The sequence below is a fragment of the Vicia villosa genome, linkage group LG5 (genome assembly GCF_029867415.1).
Source record: "Vicia villosa cultivar HV-30 ecotype Madison, WI linkage group LG5, Vvil1.0, whole genome shotgun sequence".
NCBI classification, from domain to species: Eukaryota; Viridiplantae; Streptophyta; class Magnoliopsida; order Fabales; family Fabaceae; genus Vicia; species Vicia villosa.
The window spans coordinates 121268203-121288282 of NC_081184.1; the positions used below are offsets into that span (position 1 = coordinate 121268203).

General features: G+C 32.6%; 2 protein-coding genes across 2 annotated transcripts; both read left to right on the plus strand.

The window, feature by feature from the left end:
- The first annotated feature begins 2780 nt into the window (after positions 1 to 2780).
- On the plus strand, positions 2781 to 3506 carry LOC131607165 (glucan endo-1,3-beta-glucosidase, acidic-like). The gene has a single exon (XM_058879190.1). It carries the CDS (start codon positions 2884 to 2886, stop codon positions 3424 to 3426), a length of 543 nt encoding a protein of 180 aa, XP_058735173.1. The 5' UTR covers positions 2781 to 2883; the 3' UTR covers positions 3427 to 3506.
- An 11345-nt stretch (positions 3507 to 14851) lies between these two features.
- LOC131605299 (glucan endo-1,3-beta-glucosidase-like) lies at positions 14852 to 18036 on the plus strand. The gene is made up of 5 exons (XM_058877673.1): positions 14852 to 14906; positions 15016 to 16011; positions 16864 to 17264; positions 17333 to 17556; positions 17793 to 18036. The coding sequence occupies exons 1-5, from the start codon at positions 14852 to 14854 to the stop codon at positions 18034 to 18036; spliced, it is 1920 nt and encodes a 639-aa protein (XP_058733656.1).
- The last annotated feature ends 2044 nt before the right edge of the window (positions 18037 to 20080 follow it).

Below are 20080 nucleotides of genomic sequence, written 5' to 3' on the forward strand. Positions count from 1 at the left end.
TCTATCCATCTCTATTATTTTTATACCTATTAAATTTGTTGGTTTTTGGGTCTTTGTACACTGAATTGACATATTATACTATTAAACAACTCTTTCCATTACTACTATATCACATAATACCCTTAATTTTTTCTCAATCTTTCTCTCTCTTCCTATTCACTTTCTCACTTCTCTTTCTCTCTCTCTCTCTCTCTCTCTCTCTCTCTCTCTCTCTCTCTCTCTCTCTCTCTCTCTCGCTCTCTCTCCCAAGCGTGCTTACAGAAGGTCCTATTCTTATTCCTCTCCCTCAACCTTCTCCCTCATCCTCTTTTTCCTCTTTCTCAACCTTCATTTTGTAACAACATCATCACCATCATTTTCTCCCACTTTTGGTATATTCGTAATACACCGAAACAACAATGGTGTGTGAATCGGTTTACGGCGTACGAATAAGTTGGATTGTGATTTTAGGGTTTCATCTATTTTTTTTTTTATTTCTTCTGATTTAGTGTTTTTTTGTTTCAAGTTTGGTTGTCTTGGCTCACTCGGAAGGGGGAAAATGTTGGAAAACTGAATCGGATTGAAATTTCTATGGTGAAAAAAATGACTTTCTATTTGTGGCTTTAGCGTTGTTAGAAAAGGGTAGACAGAGAAGGAGATTGTTTATGTATGGTTTTAATTTTTTCCCTTTTAATTTATATAGCTGAAATTGATAAACCCTAATCCCTATTTTTTTTATTTCAATGACAGAGATAGAGTTGTTGAGGCCAAAGATGAATTGGAGAGCAAAAACAATGTGCAAGAATATTTATGTACAAAATGTGGAAAAAGGTTTCAGAATTAATTGTATTTATGTAGAAATTAGGATTCTGAAGTGGTTCGACAACGGGTTAGTAATGAAGCGTGGTTAGTAATGCAGCTATTTAATTGCATTGACCATATCCACATGTTATTATGTTTGATATTTCTATTGATCTTCTAGGTTATAATAGATTCTTCAACAGGTTCATTAGCAGAGTTTGGTTGTGAATGTGGAAACTTACCAGCTTTATAATTGTAATTTGTTATAAACTTACCTTCTTGTAATTTTACCTAATATCTTTTGACAGCCCAAGCAACTCGGAGCATCATACACGCACACGCATCAACGGAAACAAGGGGAGAATGTCGTTGATGATTAATTAGAGATTTTTATATGCAGGACATTGATGATTAATATGTTAATGTCGATAAAGAGAGCATGTCCTACGGGGTGGAGCATGTTGTTTGAAGTTGATACAGCTGGAGCAAGAGCTCAAACGTGTAAGACAGTTGGTGCGTGTTATAATGATCTATGCATAATCTATGGCCACACTGTTGCAATCACAGTGATCTATCTTAGCTGACTATAGCTTTCGTGTTTCCACATGCTGATTTAAGGCATATCTGAGTTTTCCCTCCACGTGTTTGATGAAAAGCATGAATGGCACAATGGTCGTCGTTGCTGCGTTCCATGGTCTGACTATTACGCTTTATTTTAGAGGTTTGGTATTTTATGACATTGATTGTTCTCACTGGTCATTTGGATAATCCTATTATGATTTGAATTTTATTTTATTATGGTTATCGTTTGAAGTTGATACAGTTGGATTTTATTTTATTTCGATAATCCTACATACATAAAACGCGAACATGTTTAATTTACACTTTGAATATTATCATAACCGCGCTATAGCAATGCTGGTTTGCCTAGGGGTGTTAGTGTCGTATAAATACTATGTAACATTTTGTACTACATAGTTGATTGTTAAACAATGTAAGTTTTTGCAGGTTGTCGTAATTGTGAGTGTTGCTTTGTAGGTTCTGGACATCGACGTATGCAGGCAAAGCAGCATTTACATGGGAAAGAACTACTGGCTTTGTTGGCCAAAAATCAGCAGAATGGGCCAGCGATTAAGCACAGTAACCTCTGCCCGATGCTCATTGTATAATGATGGCTAAAATGATATTATTGCATACTAAAATATCTTATTCAATTATAGGATTCTATACAGCTGAGACTTTTGTTGCAGCAGGTAAGTAAGATGAAATGGACGATGATTGCAAAATGTTTGGTTTAGATATGATTTTGCGTCATTTCTCCATATTCATTGTGATTCCAAACATGTTTCGTTCTTCATAGTTGTTATTGATTCTGTTTTAAGGTGATTTCGCCATATTCACCGGTACCATGGCTTGTGGTTGTATACAAGTATTTGATTTCCTTAAAATTATTTTTCTCAAATATTGACCATATATTTGGCAATGATCGTGTCTACCGCAATTTATCATTTCAAAATTTTTGGTAGCCTTTCTCATTATTCATCATGCAGAAAATTGAGTAGTAGACATTCTCCTGAAGTTGCTCGTGCCTATATGCTCGCATCTATATCACTGCATTTTTTCATGACAGTATGACGCATACTCCGTTGGAGTTGGAGTCTTGTGTTGGTGATTTGTTTTTGTTTTATGTTGATGCTTTTTTTATGTATGTTATGGATTCTATTTCTTGATTAACATATTATAGATATGTTTTTTTAATTTATATTTCTCTGGATCAATATAACAGTTCAAAAGTATCCAAACTATTGTCAAAAGATAACGGTGATGTTTGGGATTGTACTGCCGCAACTACAAGTGTATCAATGGCATTGCTTGAAGTTATCAAGAAGAATCGTTTTAGTAAGATCCTCAAGAACAATAGCAAAAGGTGCAATAGTTGTAGTTGGTCAACAAGCATGTCTGGTAATTATAAGGCTTACCATATTATTTTTTCACCCTGATTACAATGAGGCCCAATACGTTCTCACTGCTTTACAAAACATTCAAAAAGCAATTTCATCAGCCAATTTACAAGGCCAAATCAAGGTCTCAATAGCAATAGACATGACTTTGATCGGTAATTCCTATCCTCCCAAGGATGGTGTTTTTACTGACCAAGCAAAGTCATATATACAACCAATCATCAACTTTCTAGTGAGCAATGGATCACCACTTCTTGCAAATGTGTATCCGTACTTTGCTTATATTGGAAATGAACAAGACATTCATCTTGACTATGCTCTTTTTAATCAGCAAGGAAACAATGACGCTGGTTACCAAAATCTCTTTGATGCGCAGTTAGATTCAGTATATGCTGCACTTGGGCAAGTTGGAGGATCCAGTTTGCAGATAGTTGTGTCTGAGAGTGGATGGCCGTCTGCTGGTGGAGATGGAGCCACAACTGTCGACAATGCTTCTACATATTATAAAAATTTGATTAATCACGTAAAGAGTGGGAATGGGACTCCGTTGAAGCCTGGTACAGCTATTGAGACTTACTTGTTTGCCATGTTTGATGAAAATCTGAAGAATGGTGCATCAACTGAGCAACATTTTGGTCTCTTTAACCCTGACAAATCACCTAAGTATCAAATAAGTTTCAATTAATTAAACAAATAATTCAAAGAAATACGTAATGTGTTGAATAAATTGTGCCAGTGTGTGTGCACATGATATTATGTTTGCATGTTCCTATTTATATAATGATTTAAATAAATGAAAGATCATATATTGTTTAATCCCCTCTTTGTATTTTGGTTTGTGTTACATTTAACTTTGGAAAACATCAAAGTTGATTTTGTCTAATATCTTTTGCGGACTAGTGACAGCCCCTCCCTGTTAGCTTCTATGATTGGAAAGTACCTCTGCTACGAGTTAACTTGGATCACGGAGAGCAGGGTTTTAAAAAACGGTAATAGTCGCGTCGCGGTCGCGTAAATTTTTTTGCAATTTCGGTCGGTACAATTGTGATTGCGGTCGTCGCGGTGTGAGCTAACCATAATTTGTTCTTTAATATAAAAACGGTGATAACGTATCGGTATCGGCACTTGCAAAAACCGTTTTGTCGCGGCTGTTTGCGCGGTTGCGGACCATTTTTTAAAACCTTGATGGAGAGTAATTACTTGGTGATAACAATGAGTTAATCATCATTTTATTACTAAATATTCATTTAGTTTTTAGATTATTATCTATTAATTATTTTAAAAATCAATTTCCTAAGTAAAAAAATAAATATTAAATATAATTCACGCTGATCCGAATAACTGTAATCCGTAAAGGGCCGAGCTCAACACGGACACCCCGTTTTGTTAGCTTTAAGGTCGTGGTTAGAATTCTAATCGTGGTGAAAAGTTGCGCCTATCTTTTATATTTATTTTTAAGCCACTTTTTATCACCGTTAGAATTATAATTATGGTGAAAAATTGTGTCTGATTATGGGTTCAAATCTTAGTACCAATAGTTTTGACTTTTTATTTATTTATTTTAAGCAACTTTTTATCTACCGTGAAAAAAATATTATTTCTTTCATTAATAAGTTTCGGAACTCCATCATTTATTCTCTAAATTGAACAATCATCTGTTGGATCTTTTACTCCTTTATATTCTGGGTACGATCAAATACTCGGAACCTCTTTTCTCAAAAAAAAAAAAAAGAGTTTGTTAAAGGATATATATTCTCTACAGATCTTGCATGAATTTGTTTCTGGTAGAAAAAATTGGTAAGATAATTAATATCAATAATCAAAAATATTTTTGGTATATATAAAAATTTAATAGAACAATAATCAAAAATATTTTTGGTAAGATAATTAATATCAATAATCAAATATATTCTCTAGTTGATTTTATGCTATTGCAATCCATCGAAGAGAACTTTTCAAAGTTTCCTTATGTTTCAATCGCTTCATATGTTTCATTTAGATTTTCAATCTCGTAAGAGAACTTATATAATGGACGTCCATTAGGTTTCACGCGGATCACTAATGGTTGATTTTTAAGCATTGATAACCTTTATATGGACAACAAAGATTTGTTTAAGACCGTTGAATGAAAATAGTGAAAGAAACACTTAACTATCATCTCATTTTTCAGTAAAACCGAGGGGTTAGAGTAAAATAAATTTTTCTTCCGAAAATGGTTACATTGTTTACCCAGAATATTAAAAATACATTGTATGAAACAAATCTTCGCAGAATATCAAATTGTTTACTCATAATATTAAAATTATAGCATGAGCAGGTCGCATACAATATTTGTTAAATAGAATGTATTTTTAATATTCTAGGCAAACAATGTAACCATTTTTGAAGAAAAAATATTATTTTCTAACCCCTCGGTTTTAAACCAAAACCGAAGGGTTAGAGTATTTTTCTTATATATATATAACAACATGTTACCTCGGTTTTTATAAACACCGAGGTGATATACCATTCAGGACATATAAGGTGCGCTATATACCATTCAGGACATTTAGTAAATCATTATAGATTAAGCTCAAACTTTATAGGCATGATCTATATGATATTATGTTTCAATCCAACGGTTGAATTTAAAAAATATTAATTCGAGATGTAGTTATTGAACGAGTGTAACTCATGGTGTAACTCTTCGGGTGTAATTTGATCCCTCCTCATATATATATATATATATATATATATATATATATATATATATATATATATATATATATATATATGGGGACGACTCAAGTGAGAACACTTGGTTATTATGAGAAATGAGAACAATGAATCACGACCATTAAATTTGATTTTAATGGACTAGATTGATTTCTCTTTCTAAGATCCTTAATATTTAATGGACTGATCTTAGAAAGAGAAACCAATCCAGTCCATTAAAATCAAATTTAATGGTCGTGATTCATTGTTCTCATTTCTCATAATAACCAAGTGTTCTCACTTGAGTCGTCCCCTATATATATATATATATATATATATATATATATATATATATATGGCGCACCTTAGAATAAAAACTTGGTTTTTTTTTATTACGTGAAAGTTTCGTCATGAAAAGCGTTATTTGTTGTAGTGTGTATATATTAGGTAAAATGTTTAATGTTATTTTTTAGATTTAATGTTTAACAATTTTATTGATTTTGTTTTTCTAGTTCTTGATTTTATTGTTGTTGTTCAGATTTAAGAGTTAATAATTGTGTTTGCTGTTGTTGTGATTTAATGTTTAATAATTTTATTGATTTTGTTATTGTTGTTGTTGTTGTTGTTGTTGTTCTTGTTAATTTTTTGTTCTTGTTGTTCTTGTTCTTGTTAGTTTTCTTGTTGTTGTTGTTGTTGTGTTAGAAATATTTGTAGTTCTATATTATAGTGGAAGATCTCAATGTAGTAAGCCAAAGTATGTGGCAAAAATAAAAATTTGCACGGTTGGAACTTCCAACCTTGGTGAAAAATAGGCTGACTAACATTTCATCGCTGTTGAAAGTTCCAACCATGGTGAAAAGTGGGCTGACTACATTTCACCCCAGTTGAAATTTCTAACAGTGATGAAATGTAGCGTGTTATCCTGTTTTTCACCATGCACCTTAGTTAGTGATGGAAAGTAGTGCACTTACTATCACAATGGTTCCTCTCTCATAGAGGAATACTTCGCCCAACCGTGATAATATATACTTTTTGTAGTAGTATCGAAATCTTTTCATCTAAACCATTTTATGTTTCTTAGACGTTCATTCATGATTGTTATCTTAAGTACAACTTTTAAAAGACAACATTTAAAATTTTTAAGGGAGCCAAATGATTTACCCTTTACATCAATGGATTAATGTGCTCTCTGTTTGAAAAACTGATTTTTGTAAATTATGGTGATTTGAAACCATTGCAATTTTACAGTTATTGGAAACAACACACTGACTCATAGATTGTGTTAGTTTGAAACCGCCATAATTGATATGTTTTTTAAAACATCACCATGGTTCGTAAACAGTGGCGGTTTGAAACCACCGTAATTTGTAAGGTTTTTGTTAAACAGCATACTATTTTGAATAGCATGAACTATTGTGATTCCAAAGCATTGCCAATGATCATAAAAATTTTCCAAAACATAGCATGAAATCAATAGGCATAATGAGATGTAATTAAGTTAAAATACATTAGTTTATTAATTACCTCTTTCATACATCATTTTTCATATAATTCAAGCAAGTTTTTTCAAGTGTTCATATATCCATTAAAATGAAACTCTATACATGACTTTCATGTCATTGAAAAAAAGTTTTATTATATTATTTTGAGCACTTAAGTATATGTATGATTGTATTGTGATCAAGAAAAAGAGAAGATCAAATTTATTATCATGGAATTCAAACCAAGTTAAATATTACTCAAAATTCTATACAAGGTTGTATAGGTTTTTCACCATTGTGCTTTGGTGTGATCATCACAAGCTGTTGGTGATTGTTGTAAAAGGTTATTTGATTCTAGGATATTTAAAGTCAACCATAGCTTTGGTGTTTGTTGTAAAATAATGTGGTGTTGATGTTTTGTGTTGGTTTATGTTAGAAGATCGTAAGAGAGTTTTGTGTGAGGGTATAAAAAGATCTAAAATACTTGAAATCTTTCACGGGATATGGAGGGACTAGACGTACCACTAGTTGATAAGGAGAACTAGTATAATCACTAAGTCGCTTTTACATTTGCTCACTTTTATTTTTCTGCACTGTCATTCATTAGTTTATCACTTTATTCTGGAAACCCCAATTTTGTAAAACCTAATTTATCCCCCCTCTCTCTTAGGTTTCACTCTATACTTACATTTGTTGCATGAGAATATGGAAACAAAGAGGTCTAGAAGGGGGAGGTTGAATAAACCTATTCTTACACCCACACATAATATACATCTAGATATATATTACATATAGTGTAATTTGGTACTGATACACATAAGTGCCTATCGAAAACATTTAGGACCTATGATTAGTTTCTCCTTACATTGATGCCCATTCACCTTACAGTTTTCACAAAATAGGGGTTTCCATTCATATTCCACTGGTTGTTTGAGCCTTTTCTCCTCAACATCTTTAATGTTCACAAAGTATGGTAGCTTTGAAGTGATGTCTATCTCGACTAGAATTCGAGCATATGATACAGGCAACTTATTAGTATTACATTCATCAGTAAAGAGAGGCATTCTTAGAGCACTGTCAATTTTACCTAAACTTTTGGCTCCTCATAGATGTAATGACAAGTTTAGAAGCTTTTCCCAAATAGGCACTTTTCTCATCATATCATGTTTCAGAGAGAAATCAGGTCTCCATATATGCAGAACATCGTCATGTTATATTGTACATGGACCTTTCTTTAACGCAATATCACTATCTTGGAAAGATTTGAACCGCTAGTTGAAGCATCCATCGTTGTTGTAGTACAATTCAGGGAGCTCAATGAATGTCCAGAATTTCACCATATATTGCTTCACTGCATTCATAGTGAGATCACCCCTAACACATACATAATCAAAACAGATTCCCAATATTTCATTTTGGTTAATACATCTTCATATGAATTTCTATTTCTATTTCCCCGTCCACCACAGCTGGTGCTGAAAATTCGCTTGTTATGCCATTGGAAGGAATCTGATTGCCACCGATATTGTCGAACCAAAAATTTTCCAATTCCCCTTGCTTGGGTCCTTTAATTTGATGCTCACCTTTATCATCTACCTCATTCAAATCCTTCAATATATGCGTTTGATTAGATGATTCCGACGAATCCTCTTTCCTCTTATTCGACTCTTCACCCCTAATTTCATTATTCACGCTTTCTAAAATGATATCATCTTTCGTAGTTCCCCTCCAGTTGTCCGTCCCTGAGCACTTCACTTCTCGCATCGTGCTATTTCGAGGTACGGTGACACAACCACCTTTTTTAGCGGCGATCGCACCCACATTTCTTCATTCTAGAGAGAACCCTAACGTCATTTTTTTGGTTAATTAGTGTGTCTGTGTGTGTGTGTGTGTGTATATATATACATATATTTATTAATATCTAATTACATTAATTTCTATTTTTAAAACATAAAAAATATTGATAATCATATGAGCAGTAAATTTTTCTGAATTAATATACAATTATTTTTAATGTTTTTGCTTGTACGCTAATACATATTTATTTAATAATTATTATATAAAAAATATCAATAAAATTCATTTTGTTCGATTTTCATTGAATTAAAAAAAAAGAAATATTTTTCTTCTTAAAGTATAACTATAATCATTGTTTTTATCGAGTCCTAAAGTGGTTGTTTGACTTTCTATTGTCATAATAATTATAATAATTATAGTACATTCTTATAAGTAATTGAGAATTAGTACCTTTAGTGTAAATTGATTTAAAATTTGAATTTTTTTTAAAATAAAATTATTATAAAAAGTAACGTGCCATTGATTAGTAGAATTTTATTGGACGAGGGTATTGGTACCCTAGTAAATTCAAAGGTACCGAAGTGTTCACCATAAATTATTTATAATTATTTTATTTTATTTATTTTATTGAAATGATTTTTTGTGTACAAATATTTTACTATTTTATTAAATTTGATTTACTTAAAGTAAACTATTGATAGCGAAATTTATTGTTTAAATTTTCCAATTTTTGAAAACTTGTAATCATATTTGATAAGATTGTGTTTCGGTTTCTTTATTTGTAGAGATGTACGGATAATGTTGAGATCTATTTGTTTTATAAATATTTTATGGATTTAATGGAAATACATCGACAATGTAAATCAGTTTTACACGTAAAATCTAAACCGTTAAATTTTGTAAAAATTTGACTTTTTTTTAAAATTAAATATAAAGTACTTTTAAGTTCATATTTTATATAAATCTTAATTAATTTTTTATATTTTTTATTATTTTATTTAAGGAAAAAAAGGATATGCATTGATAGTGTAAAATTGTTTTACACTGTCAGCCAATGACGACCATGAATTAGAACAAGTCAGACTGAAAATTTTTAAAAAAATTTATGACATTGCAGAACGTTATATTTTAATTGGATGACAGTGTAAAACTTTTTTACACTGTGCGTGCATAACCATTAAACTCTTTATTTAAAGATTTAAAATAGGTAATTTTTAATAAATGATTCGTTAGAAAGGCTCTACTTCTATCGGGTAAGCAAATTTTGATGAGGATATTTGGAGAATTTTTTAAGCCTTTGATTGTTTTATTAATGAATGAAAAATGTACTCTATTTTTCAATATTTTTACTTAATATATTTTACTTTATAGAAAAAATTTAGTGATAATATTAGAGAATCTCTTATTATAGCCCTTAGGATTCCTAGACATCATGTGTGCTTTTAAAATTGATTCTTTGCTGCTTCTGTAAATGTATCTTTGAAAGCACTTTTTTTTATATTTGCGTGAAAACGTTCCGTAGATGCATCTACGCATTTCCGTAGGTATAGCTATAGAATAAACCAAATACAAAAAACCATAAAAACAACATTCATAGATTAAAATCGACATAACATCGATAATTTCAACAGCAAATTAAATATTACATATCAATTGCACTGTCGCAACAAACTCAAGCAAAATTTTCTCTTCGAAACCGTAATACGTTCGCCACATCGCCAAAACATCCTCTCGGTTCTTGAGCTCAATGTTGTTGTAAACCACGTTCCCTTTGTAGTCAAATGAAGGTGAACGATGCTCGAGTTTCACAACCTTTCGTTTGTCACCGTACATTAGACGATAGTGAATTTCGTCAATGATAACGTCAAGGAGGTGTACTCAATGAGTTTGAACGTTCGTCCAGGTGTTCTGCCTTCGGAGTAGGGGACACTTGCGACATACCAACGAACGTTGTACTCATATTGAGACATTTTTGTGGTTGTGTGAAATACAACATTAGAAACCTTAAATTTATAGAAAATTTAGGTAAATATGGACCATCCATTTTCTGTCACAGAACCTTCCGTAGGTATATCCACTGAAAGAACCTAGATATTCTGTTTCCGTAGATGTACCTACGGGAAAAAAACCCATAGTTTTCAAATTTAGAGCCTTCCGTAGATACATCTACGGAACTTTCTATGTAAAATTTATAAACACATAAACACATACTTAACCTTCCATATTAGAATTTATAATTGACAAAAAATAGTTATATTGCAATGTTAAAGAGTGCATATATTACACTTCCAAAATACAAAACACATCAAAAGAGCTGTCGTCGGCTAAATCTATTGTTGATTCCAATTTTGACTTTACTTTTTCGATGGTGTTCAGTCTTTCGAATTCGTGCATCCTATCAACAAAAAGATCTGGCCACGTCTCGGCATCTCCATTCTGGCGACGTAGATGGTATGGGGCATCCCGGTCTCAAGTAAACTTGCACAAAATGATTCGATTTTGCAAGCCATCTAATACACATGATGCAATCATTTAGATTTATAGTAGGTGCAGAGCGGGAAAAAGGTTTCCAAAAATCCGTATCACATCAAGTTAATGCACACCCTATCATATGCGCATACAATAAGATGTCCTATTTTCGAGAATCTCATTCATTTTGACACCGGTGTGTAAGTCACCCTTGCTATTAGCCAACCAGTTTTTTAAACTAGCATGTGCCGACTCAACTCTATTGGTGGTTGTATTCCCAAGGTGTCGGACAATATCAGTCCACGCACAGACAAACTTCTCCTTCACCTTAATCAAGAATGGTGCTTTCAACATATTTCACTAAATTTGGATACTTTTCACACACTTTCCAAAATTAAATGACGGAATCGGCGTATAATTCTTTTGTCGAAGAATTTACAATACAAATCCATGCATCCATTATTTGTTCAACAATCACACCGGGCTTCACTGATTTTCCACCTTCGGCCTTTTCTTGTTTCGTCCCTACGGCGGGTTTAACCTTACTTCTTACATTATATGTTATGTGATATCAGCAAATAAATGCATTAGAAGAAGGAAATACCTTTGCCACCGCATTCATCAACGTAGTATCGCGGTCCATAACAATTGCCTTAGACATCTCAACTTGTTTCTTCAAAAGTGACTGACACACGTCTAATGCCCATGTAAAATTATCCTCTTTTTCGCACTCCCAAAAAGCAAAACCAACCGCGCATGTCTTCTCGGTGGATGTAACACTGACCATCTCAAATAACATAAGTCTATACTTGTTGGTCTTGTAGGTAGAATAGAGAATAAGCACTATTGAAACGTGTTGAACAACTTTATCGAATCAGGATGAGTCCAAAAAATATCTCAGACTGTAACTCCAATGTCGCAAGTTCTGTACCGTGACACGTATTTGTAACCATCCAACAAGTTCAGCAATTGTTGCATCTCACTTCTATCTCTCCTAACACTAGTGCAGAAAGTACTTTTTACATCGGGCAAAAACTACTTTTTACATCGGGTCTGGACCCGATGTAAAGCCAGGCGATGTAATAAGTCTGAGACATTTTACATCGGGCCAAGGCCCGATGTGAAAAATTAGCATACCACATCGGTTGAATTCAGATGTCAGATGTGAAAGATAATGCAATTTTTTTATAAAAAAAAATATGCGCCATATTTTACATCGGGTATTCATTTTGCCCGATGTAATAGACGACCTTTTACATCGGTTTTTAGAAAGGTCTGATGTGACAAATCATGCCATTTTTTATGCGCCATATTTTACATCGGTGTGTGCATTTTACCCAATGTAATAGACTACATTTTACATCGGATTTCAGCTATTCCTGATGTAATAGAATACATTTTACATCGGTTTTTAATACGGCCCGATGTAATATCTTTCCTGGTTTTTAGCATAATTTGACTGTTATTCTAATTTTCCCTATTTTAACCTGTAATTTTTTTACCTAACTTTCAATATAATATACAAATACCACACAGACCAATGTAAGATCGCTACTTTGCACATTTTTCCCACAGCACACAGACCACATTTAACTGCACCAAATAGCTAAGATGCATATATATTCGTCAAAATATACAAAGTATTAATTTAGGATACACAAGTGTACAAAATGATAAGAAAGGTTTACACACATTTTTCTACTACAAAATAACAACACTAAATATAAAGTTATTCTTTATATAACTCAAAGAAACATTTTGCTCAACGGAGTCGCAAATCATACAAATCTTCTTGTGTTAATTCTGTAGGATCATCAAATACCTACAATACGTAAATGTACAATATAGAGTTATTCTTTGAAAATTCTCATTAAGTTGCAAAACGCAAAATAAATAACAAATTAAATTTATTTTATTACCTGCATCCAAGATCCAGTTATATTTGCAGAGACAATGTCCAACATATTTTTCATCACATAGTATCCACAATCATTAGAGTTATGTTGTTTCCTTGTCTACAAATGAAAAACATAATTATTGAATAATTATCATAAAATTAAATATAGAATTATAATTTACATCACACTTACATTGGGCCTATGCCATGTAGCCTTTTTTCTATTGCCATAACTTGCAAATTGATGAACCTCAAAAGCACTAATTCAAAAAAAAACCATTTAAAGCCACATAAAATATGAAATTACTTATCAATATCAATATAAAAGATAAAGTTTCTTTGAAAGATAAACTTACGTCGAAACAATTTTCTTCGTGGCTTTATCAATACCCCGATGAAGTGAACAAAAGACGACCACAATATTGTCTCTTGGACACATGACTATTATTATTGTGGTATCAAATGTTATACACTTGACTTATATCTGATACGTTGTCGGATTCCTTCCGTTTTAATGTGGCAAGTATATTTTTCGGTTGGACAAGATTCAAGATGTCACTAATACATGTCTTCTCTTCCGGTTTGAGACGGCATACACTAGGATGACCTTGTAACTTTGAGCACAAATCATGCTTATGCAAACCACAAATAACACTGAATTTCCACTTCTTACTAGCCAACATATAACCACGGATTTTAAATGGACACTCGTATTTTTTAGTATTCATGTTGTCTCTTTTAAACTTCATTAGAAGAGTATGGTATTTCCCGCTTTTTTCGCACAACATTGTTACGAAAGCGTTTCTTTTTTCCGATCCATTATTCGATCTTCCTATTACCACACCAAAACCAAGATTAGTTGCAGTCCTACCAAAACATGTGAACATCCAAGGTTAGGTACATCTACGGAATATTCTGGCACTAAACTATTCCGTAGATGTACCTACGGAAAAATCCCTGGACTGAATTAATTTGAATTTTTCCAACGCTCACTAGTTTAAAATGCTTCCGTAGATGCACCTCAAAAAAATCAAATTTTATCAAAAAAATATATATACGACATGATTGGAATTTCACCACGTGACTAAAAGGGATGCATTGAAATATTATTACATGGACTCATTTTTATTTTACTAGGTTTTAGTTCTACTAAAAAAAATTATAATCAAATGAAATACTTATACTCAATTTTATTACTAATAAAAAAAGACAACCTCGAGATATCAAACCCAATACTAGTATTAAAAAACATTTATAGCCCAAAAAAAAAAACAAAACGCAAATAAATAATAGAAAGATCTGAGTACCATTCGTCCCACCATCTTCAAAACATAAAAGCTTGTTTATTTTTTCAATTTAAAAACTGAAAAAACAAAAACAGAAAAGAAGTTGAAAGGAAATAGTGCACTCTAAAATCTAATTAATCCAATTAATGAGTAATCAATATTCTATATTTTTTTGAATATATTTTAATGAGTAATATATTCTATATTTTTTGGAATATATAAATAGATTGCTTTTAATGAGTAATCAATATTCTATATTTTTTGGAATATATAAATAGATTGCTTTTAACCTTGAAAAAGAAAGAGAAATTTGGTGAAAATCATATTATTTCTTTCACGTGAATTGAGGTATGTTCTTCTTAAACTCAAACTCAATTCTACTATTTTATTTTGAATTTGATGGTACAATGTCCTATTTTTATTATGTTAAATACGTATTTTTTTTTCTGATTATGTTTCTTTCATCTTTTTAAGGCTACACTTACCATGGTTTTCTCGTTTGTGTTTCTCATGCTTATTGGTTTGGAGACAACCGCAACAGGTATATGCTTCTTGATTTCTATTAAGTTTTCCATCAACTCTTGTTTAATAATACTTTATGACTTAAAAATTGTAAACATGAACTAATGTTATTATTTTTACAATGGCAGCACATTCAATTGGAGTATGTTATGGAAGAGTGGCTAACAATTTACCACCTGCTGATGAAGTAATAGACCTTTTCCAATCAAGTGGTATTGGAAGAATGAGAATATATGATCCTGATCATGCAACTTTACAAGCCCTAAGAGGCTCCAACATAGAACTTGTTATCGGGACCCGTAACGAAGACATTAAATCGATCGCCAAGAGTGTTTCCGTCGCTACTGAATGGATTCAAATCAATATACTAAAGTACTCTCAAGATGTCAAATTCAGATACATTGTTGTTGGGAACGAAATAGATCCTACTAGCGACGAGATATCGAATTTTGTTCTTCTTGCAATGCAGAATATTTATACAGCCCTCACATCTTCAAACCTACAGAATAAAATCAAGATTTCAACCGCGATACAATTGAACTTGCTGGGAAGTTCCTATCCTCCATCTTCAGGAGCATTTAGTAAATCTGCAACTCCGTATATAACTCCTATAGTTAAATTTCTTGTGGATACCAAAGCACCACTTCTTGCAAATGTGTACACTTATTTTAGCTACATAAGCGATCCAACTAGTATCGACATATCATATGCTTTATTCACTTCAGAAAGTCTTGATATAAGAGATGGAAGTGTTAAGTATCAAAATCTATTTGATGCAACATTAGGGGCAATTTATGCAGCACTTAATAAAGTTGGTGGTGCAAATTTGGAAGTAGTGGTATCAGAAAGTGGATGGCCTTCAGATGGAGGTGTTGCTGCAACAGTTGAGAATGCACAAACCTATTATGAGAATTTGATTAAGCATGTGTCTAAAGGGAATCCTGCTAGACCTAATCAACCATTAGAGACTTATTTATTTGCCATGTTTGATGAAAATCAGAAAGGGCCAGCTGCAACTGAAAGACATTTTGGTTTGTTTAGTCCTGATAAACAAATTAAGTATCAAATTAGTGAATTACTTAAGTCTGATATTGATCCTTCTACTTCTGGAAGTTCCTCTTTTAGTAGGTGGAGCAAAGGAGTAATACTCTCTTTTTGTTTCTCTTTATTTGTTTTTTAACTATATTAGTCATTAGATTGTGATATTGTAATAGGTTTTTTAACATTTCTCATGACATAATATTTATTTTCAAGTCATTAGACGTTGACATAGACGTTTGGTTTGCGAAGCCGTCGGATTTAGTGAGGTGTAACCGTTTGTTGGTTCTTCGGATCAAGCTTTTTTTAATTGTTTTTTTATTGGATTAGCACCTTTGTGCTATTTAATACAATGTCAGTTATGAAAAAGAAAAAGAGTAATTCATATTGACCTTCAAACACACCACACCCAAGAGGAAAGCAAGCAAGGCTATTGCGTTGAGCCTCACTTTTTTTTTGGCCATAAACCAGGTCTCAAAATAAATTGGTGAACATATATTTCAGCAAAAGAAAAGTTTGATTGTATGATGTTTGCTAGTCTAGCGTCAATGCAATGTTCCAATATCCCAAAGGTCAGAAGTTCGATGGTGTAAAATAATTTTATATTATCATCTAATAAAAACATAATAAATTATAAAAATTTTAAAGTATTTTTAAAATTTAAGTATGACTTAACTTAATATATTTTTATTTGAGAAAATTATATGTAACTTAGATATTTAATATCTTATCTATTTTTGTTTGGTCATAAATTTTTTATTATTGTTTATACATGAATAAAAATAAATATTTTGAATAAATAATTTTAAATTATATTTCTAAAATAATACTCGCTTTTCAATATAGTTTTAAATTAGACAAATATAATAAGTAAAGAAGTACTTAAAATTAGTAAATTTAATTTTAATTAAGGATTTAATTTTAACTTCAAATCATAGCCTTTAAATTAGATTTAATCGAAGACGACGCTTTGTTAAAGAATGATTTGTGGTTGGATAGTGAGGGTATTATGGATAAGAGAAGGGAGGCTACTGCTAGATTTTGGTTAAATCTTAGAATCAAGGAGAACATGCTTATTCAAAAATCGAGGTTGAAATGGCTGAACAATGGGGATACGAATCGCGGGTTTTTTCACATTGTCATGAAGGATAGGAGGAGACATAACTTTATAGGGTCGATTAATTCTAATAGGGGCATTTTGGATTCAGTGGCAGAAGTGAAAGAGGAGGTTTTTAATCACTTTGAATCTAAGTTTAGAGAATCAGATTCGTATAGACCTATTTTAGAAGGAAATTTTGGTGGTAGGCTATCTCATTTAGATCGGTTTGGGGATGTGAAGGTACAAAAAGTCCAGGTCCGAATGGCTTCTATTTTATGTTCATTGAGAAATGTTGGTTCTTTCTTAAGGAAGATTTCAGGCGTTTTTTTAGAGACTTTCATGGAGGGGCTTTACTTTCGAAATTTATCACTTCATCATTTTTGTCACTCATCCCAAAATTTTCCAGTCCTTTTGGCTTGGAGGATTATAGGCCTATTTGTATTGTTGGATGTCTTTACAAGGCCTTGTCTAAATTGCTTGCTTCTAGGTTGAAGGCGGTGTTGGACGCCATTGTGTCTCCTTGCCAAAGCGCGTTTGTGTCAGATAGATAACTTCTAGATGGTATTTTAGTTGCCAACGAACTTGTGGATTTCGCGACTAAGGAAAAGAAGGAATGTTTACTCTTTAAGGTGAATTTCGAGAGGCTTATGACAAATTTAGTCGGAATTTTTTAAGATTCATGCTTCGCAAATTTGATTTCGGGGATTTATGGATGAAATAGATAGATGTGTTAGTTTTCTCGAGCAAGATGTTGATTTTGGTAAACAGTAATCCTACCAAGGAGTTTTTGGTTGAGAAAGGGTTGAGACAAGGAGATATGTTATCTCCTTTTCTTTTCGTTATTATGGCGGAAGCATTGCCTGTTCTTGTTAAGAGGTCTATGGAGCTTGGAGATTTTGTGGGGATCAACATTAACAAAAATTGCGGCATTGATATTCTTATATTCACGGAGTATACTCTTTTGGTGGGCAATGCTAGTTGGAAGCACATTTGGGCTGTAAAATCGGTGTAGTGAGGGCTCGAGATTGTGTTGGGTCTCGGTATCAACTTTCATAAGAGTAAGCTCATCGGTATTAACGTTAGTTATTTTCGATTGGAGGCGACTTCTAATTTATTGGCTTGTAGGATGGAAGATAAATTGTTCACTCTTTTAGGCATTCAGATCTGTTCTAACTCGAGAAGGATTCCTTTTGGGTTCCTTTTATTGACAAAACTTAGGAGTCAACTTAGAAATTAGAGGGGTCGTTTTCTTAGCTTTTCGGGGAGGATTACTCTTGTCAAATACGTACTTTATAGCTAATCTATTTTCATGCTATCATTCTATAAAGTTACGGTGAAAATTCATAGTGAAATTATCAAGTTACAGAGTGGTTTTCTATGGGGAGATTCGGAGAGTCGCATGTAAGTTCATTGGGTAGATTGGAAGGAGTTGTGTTCTCTATTTGGCAGAGGAAAGTTGGGTTTTAAAAATCTTGATGTTTTCAATACGGTGCTACATCCAAAATGGATATGGATAATTGTCGAAGGATCATAGGCTTTTTGGTATCGTGTTCTTAAGGCGGGATACGAGGATATTCAAATGAAGATGTCAACTCCGAAGTATTTATTGAGCTGCAAGGAATCAATATCGTTTTGGTGGGCTGATCTGCTTTGTTAGCGCAACAAGTTTCAGTTGGATCCTTTTATTGAAAATTTTAGGTTTAACGTCGGGACTGGTTTTTCGGTAGCATTCTGGAAAGTTAATTGGAGCGGAAATAGGGTGCTTAAAGCTTGTTTCTCGATGCTTTTTTCTGCTTCTGCGTTGTAGTTTGTCATTACGTGCATAGGCGGCTTGAGGGATAACACTTGGGTGTGGGTGATTTTAGTCTCAGTGTTGTTGCTTTTGCATTGTTGGAAGAAGATCTGCAGCAGCTCTGGTGTTTGCTGCAGAATTTTACTTCTTCTTTTTTTACTCAAGCAACAATTTCGTGGAAGAGTGGTATCAGCAGCAGAACCTTTACCGTTTGATCTTCTTACGAGGTTGTGGCTGCTAGAAATTTGATGTGGGGTCCTTTATTTTGGTTTGATATATCTTTTGGTATTGTGTGGAAAGTTAATGTCCCTCTCAAAGTGAAAGCATTCGGGTGGAGAGGCTTCTTGAATAGTGTTCTGACAAAAGACCAATTTCGTGTTAGAGGCATAATGGTGCAGCCTGCTAATGCAGGCTATGTTTCCTGTGTGCTTCAGTCTGACAATTTAGCTCATTCCATCTTATTTTGTCACGTTTCCGGTTAGGCTTGGAAGGAGATTGCAGAATAGATCGGTTTAAAGGATCACAAGGGAGATTGTTTCAAGAGCCATTTTCTTCTTTGGTGTCAATTATGCGTGTTTAAGAACATCAAGGTCGGGAAACAAGGTTATATTTAGTTGGCGATTTGGTGGAATATGTGGTTGTTAAGGAACAATATTATCTTTAGGAATGTAGGTTGGAGCATTTTGGATATTGTGTGGAAGATATGACAGTGTGGAGTTGGTCTTTTATCGGTGGAATTACGTCTCCCAAATGCAACTTTTATGAGTTCAATAAAAGACCTATGTTTTATTTCTCATAGAGTGCATTTGGTATTGTAATTTCTCTTTTGTTTTGTGCGTTTTTCTCGTGCGTTTTTGTAATCGGCTTGGAGTACCCTTCGTACTCCCTATAATATATCTTGCTTTCAAAAAAATATTAACCATTCGATTAAATCTATTTTAAAGGCTATGATTTAGAGAAAGTTAAAAAAAACTTACTCTTGGAGTAAGCCGAAGCCTTTATTAATTAATTTTATATTATTTAAAATTTTGATCGAAAAAAATAATAATTTAAGAAATAAAATGCAAGTTTTATCAATATATATATATATATATATATATATATATATATATATATATATATATATATTAAAAATTATTTTAATTTTGCCTTAGGCCTCTAAACGACGACCTTGCTTTTAAGAAATGATTTAGCGATGCAATTATTTGTCATAATTTTCATCTTTTTTAGATTTTTTGTCATAATTTGATTGCAAAATAAAAAA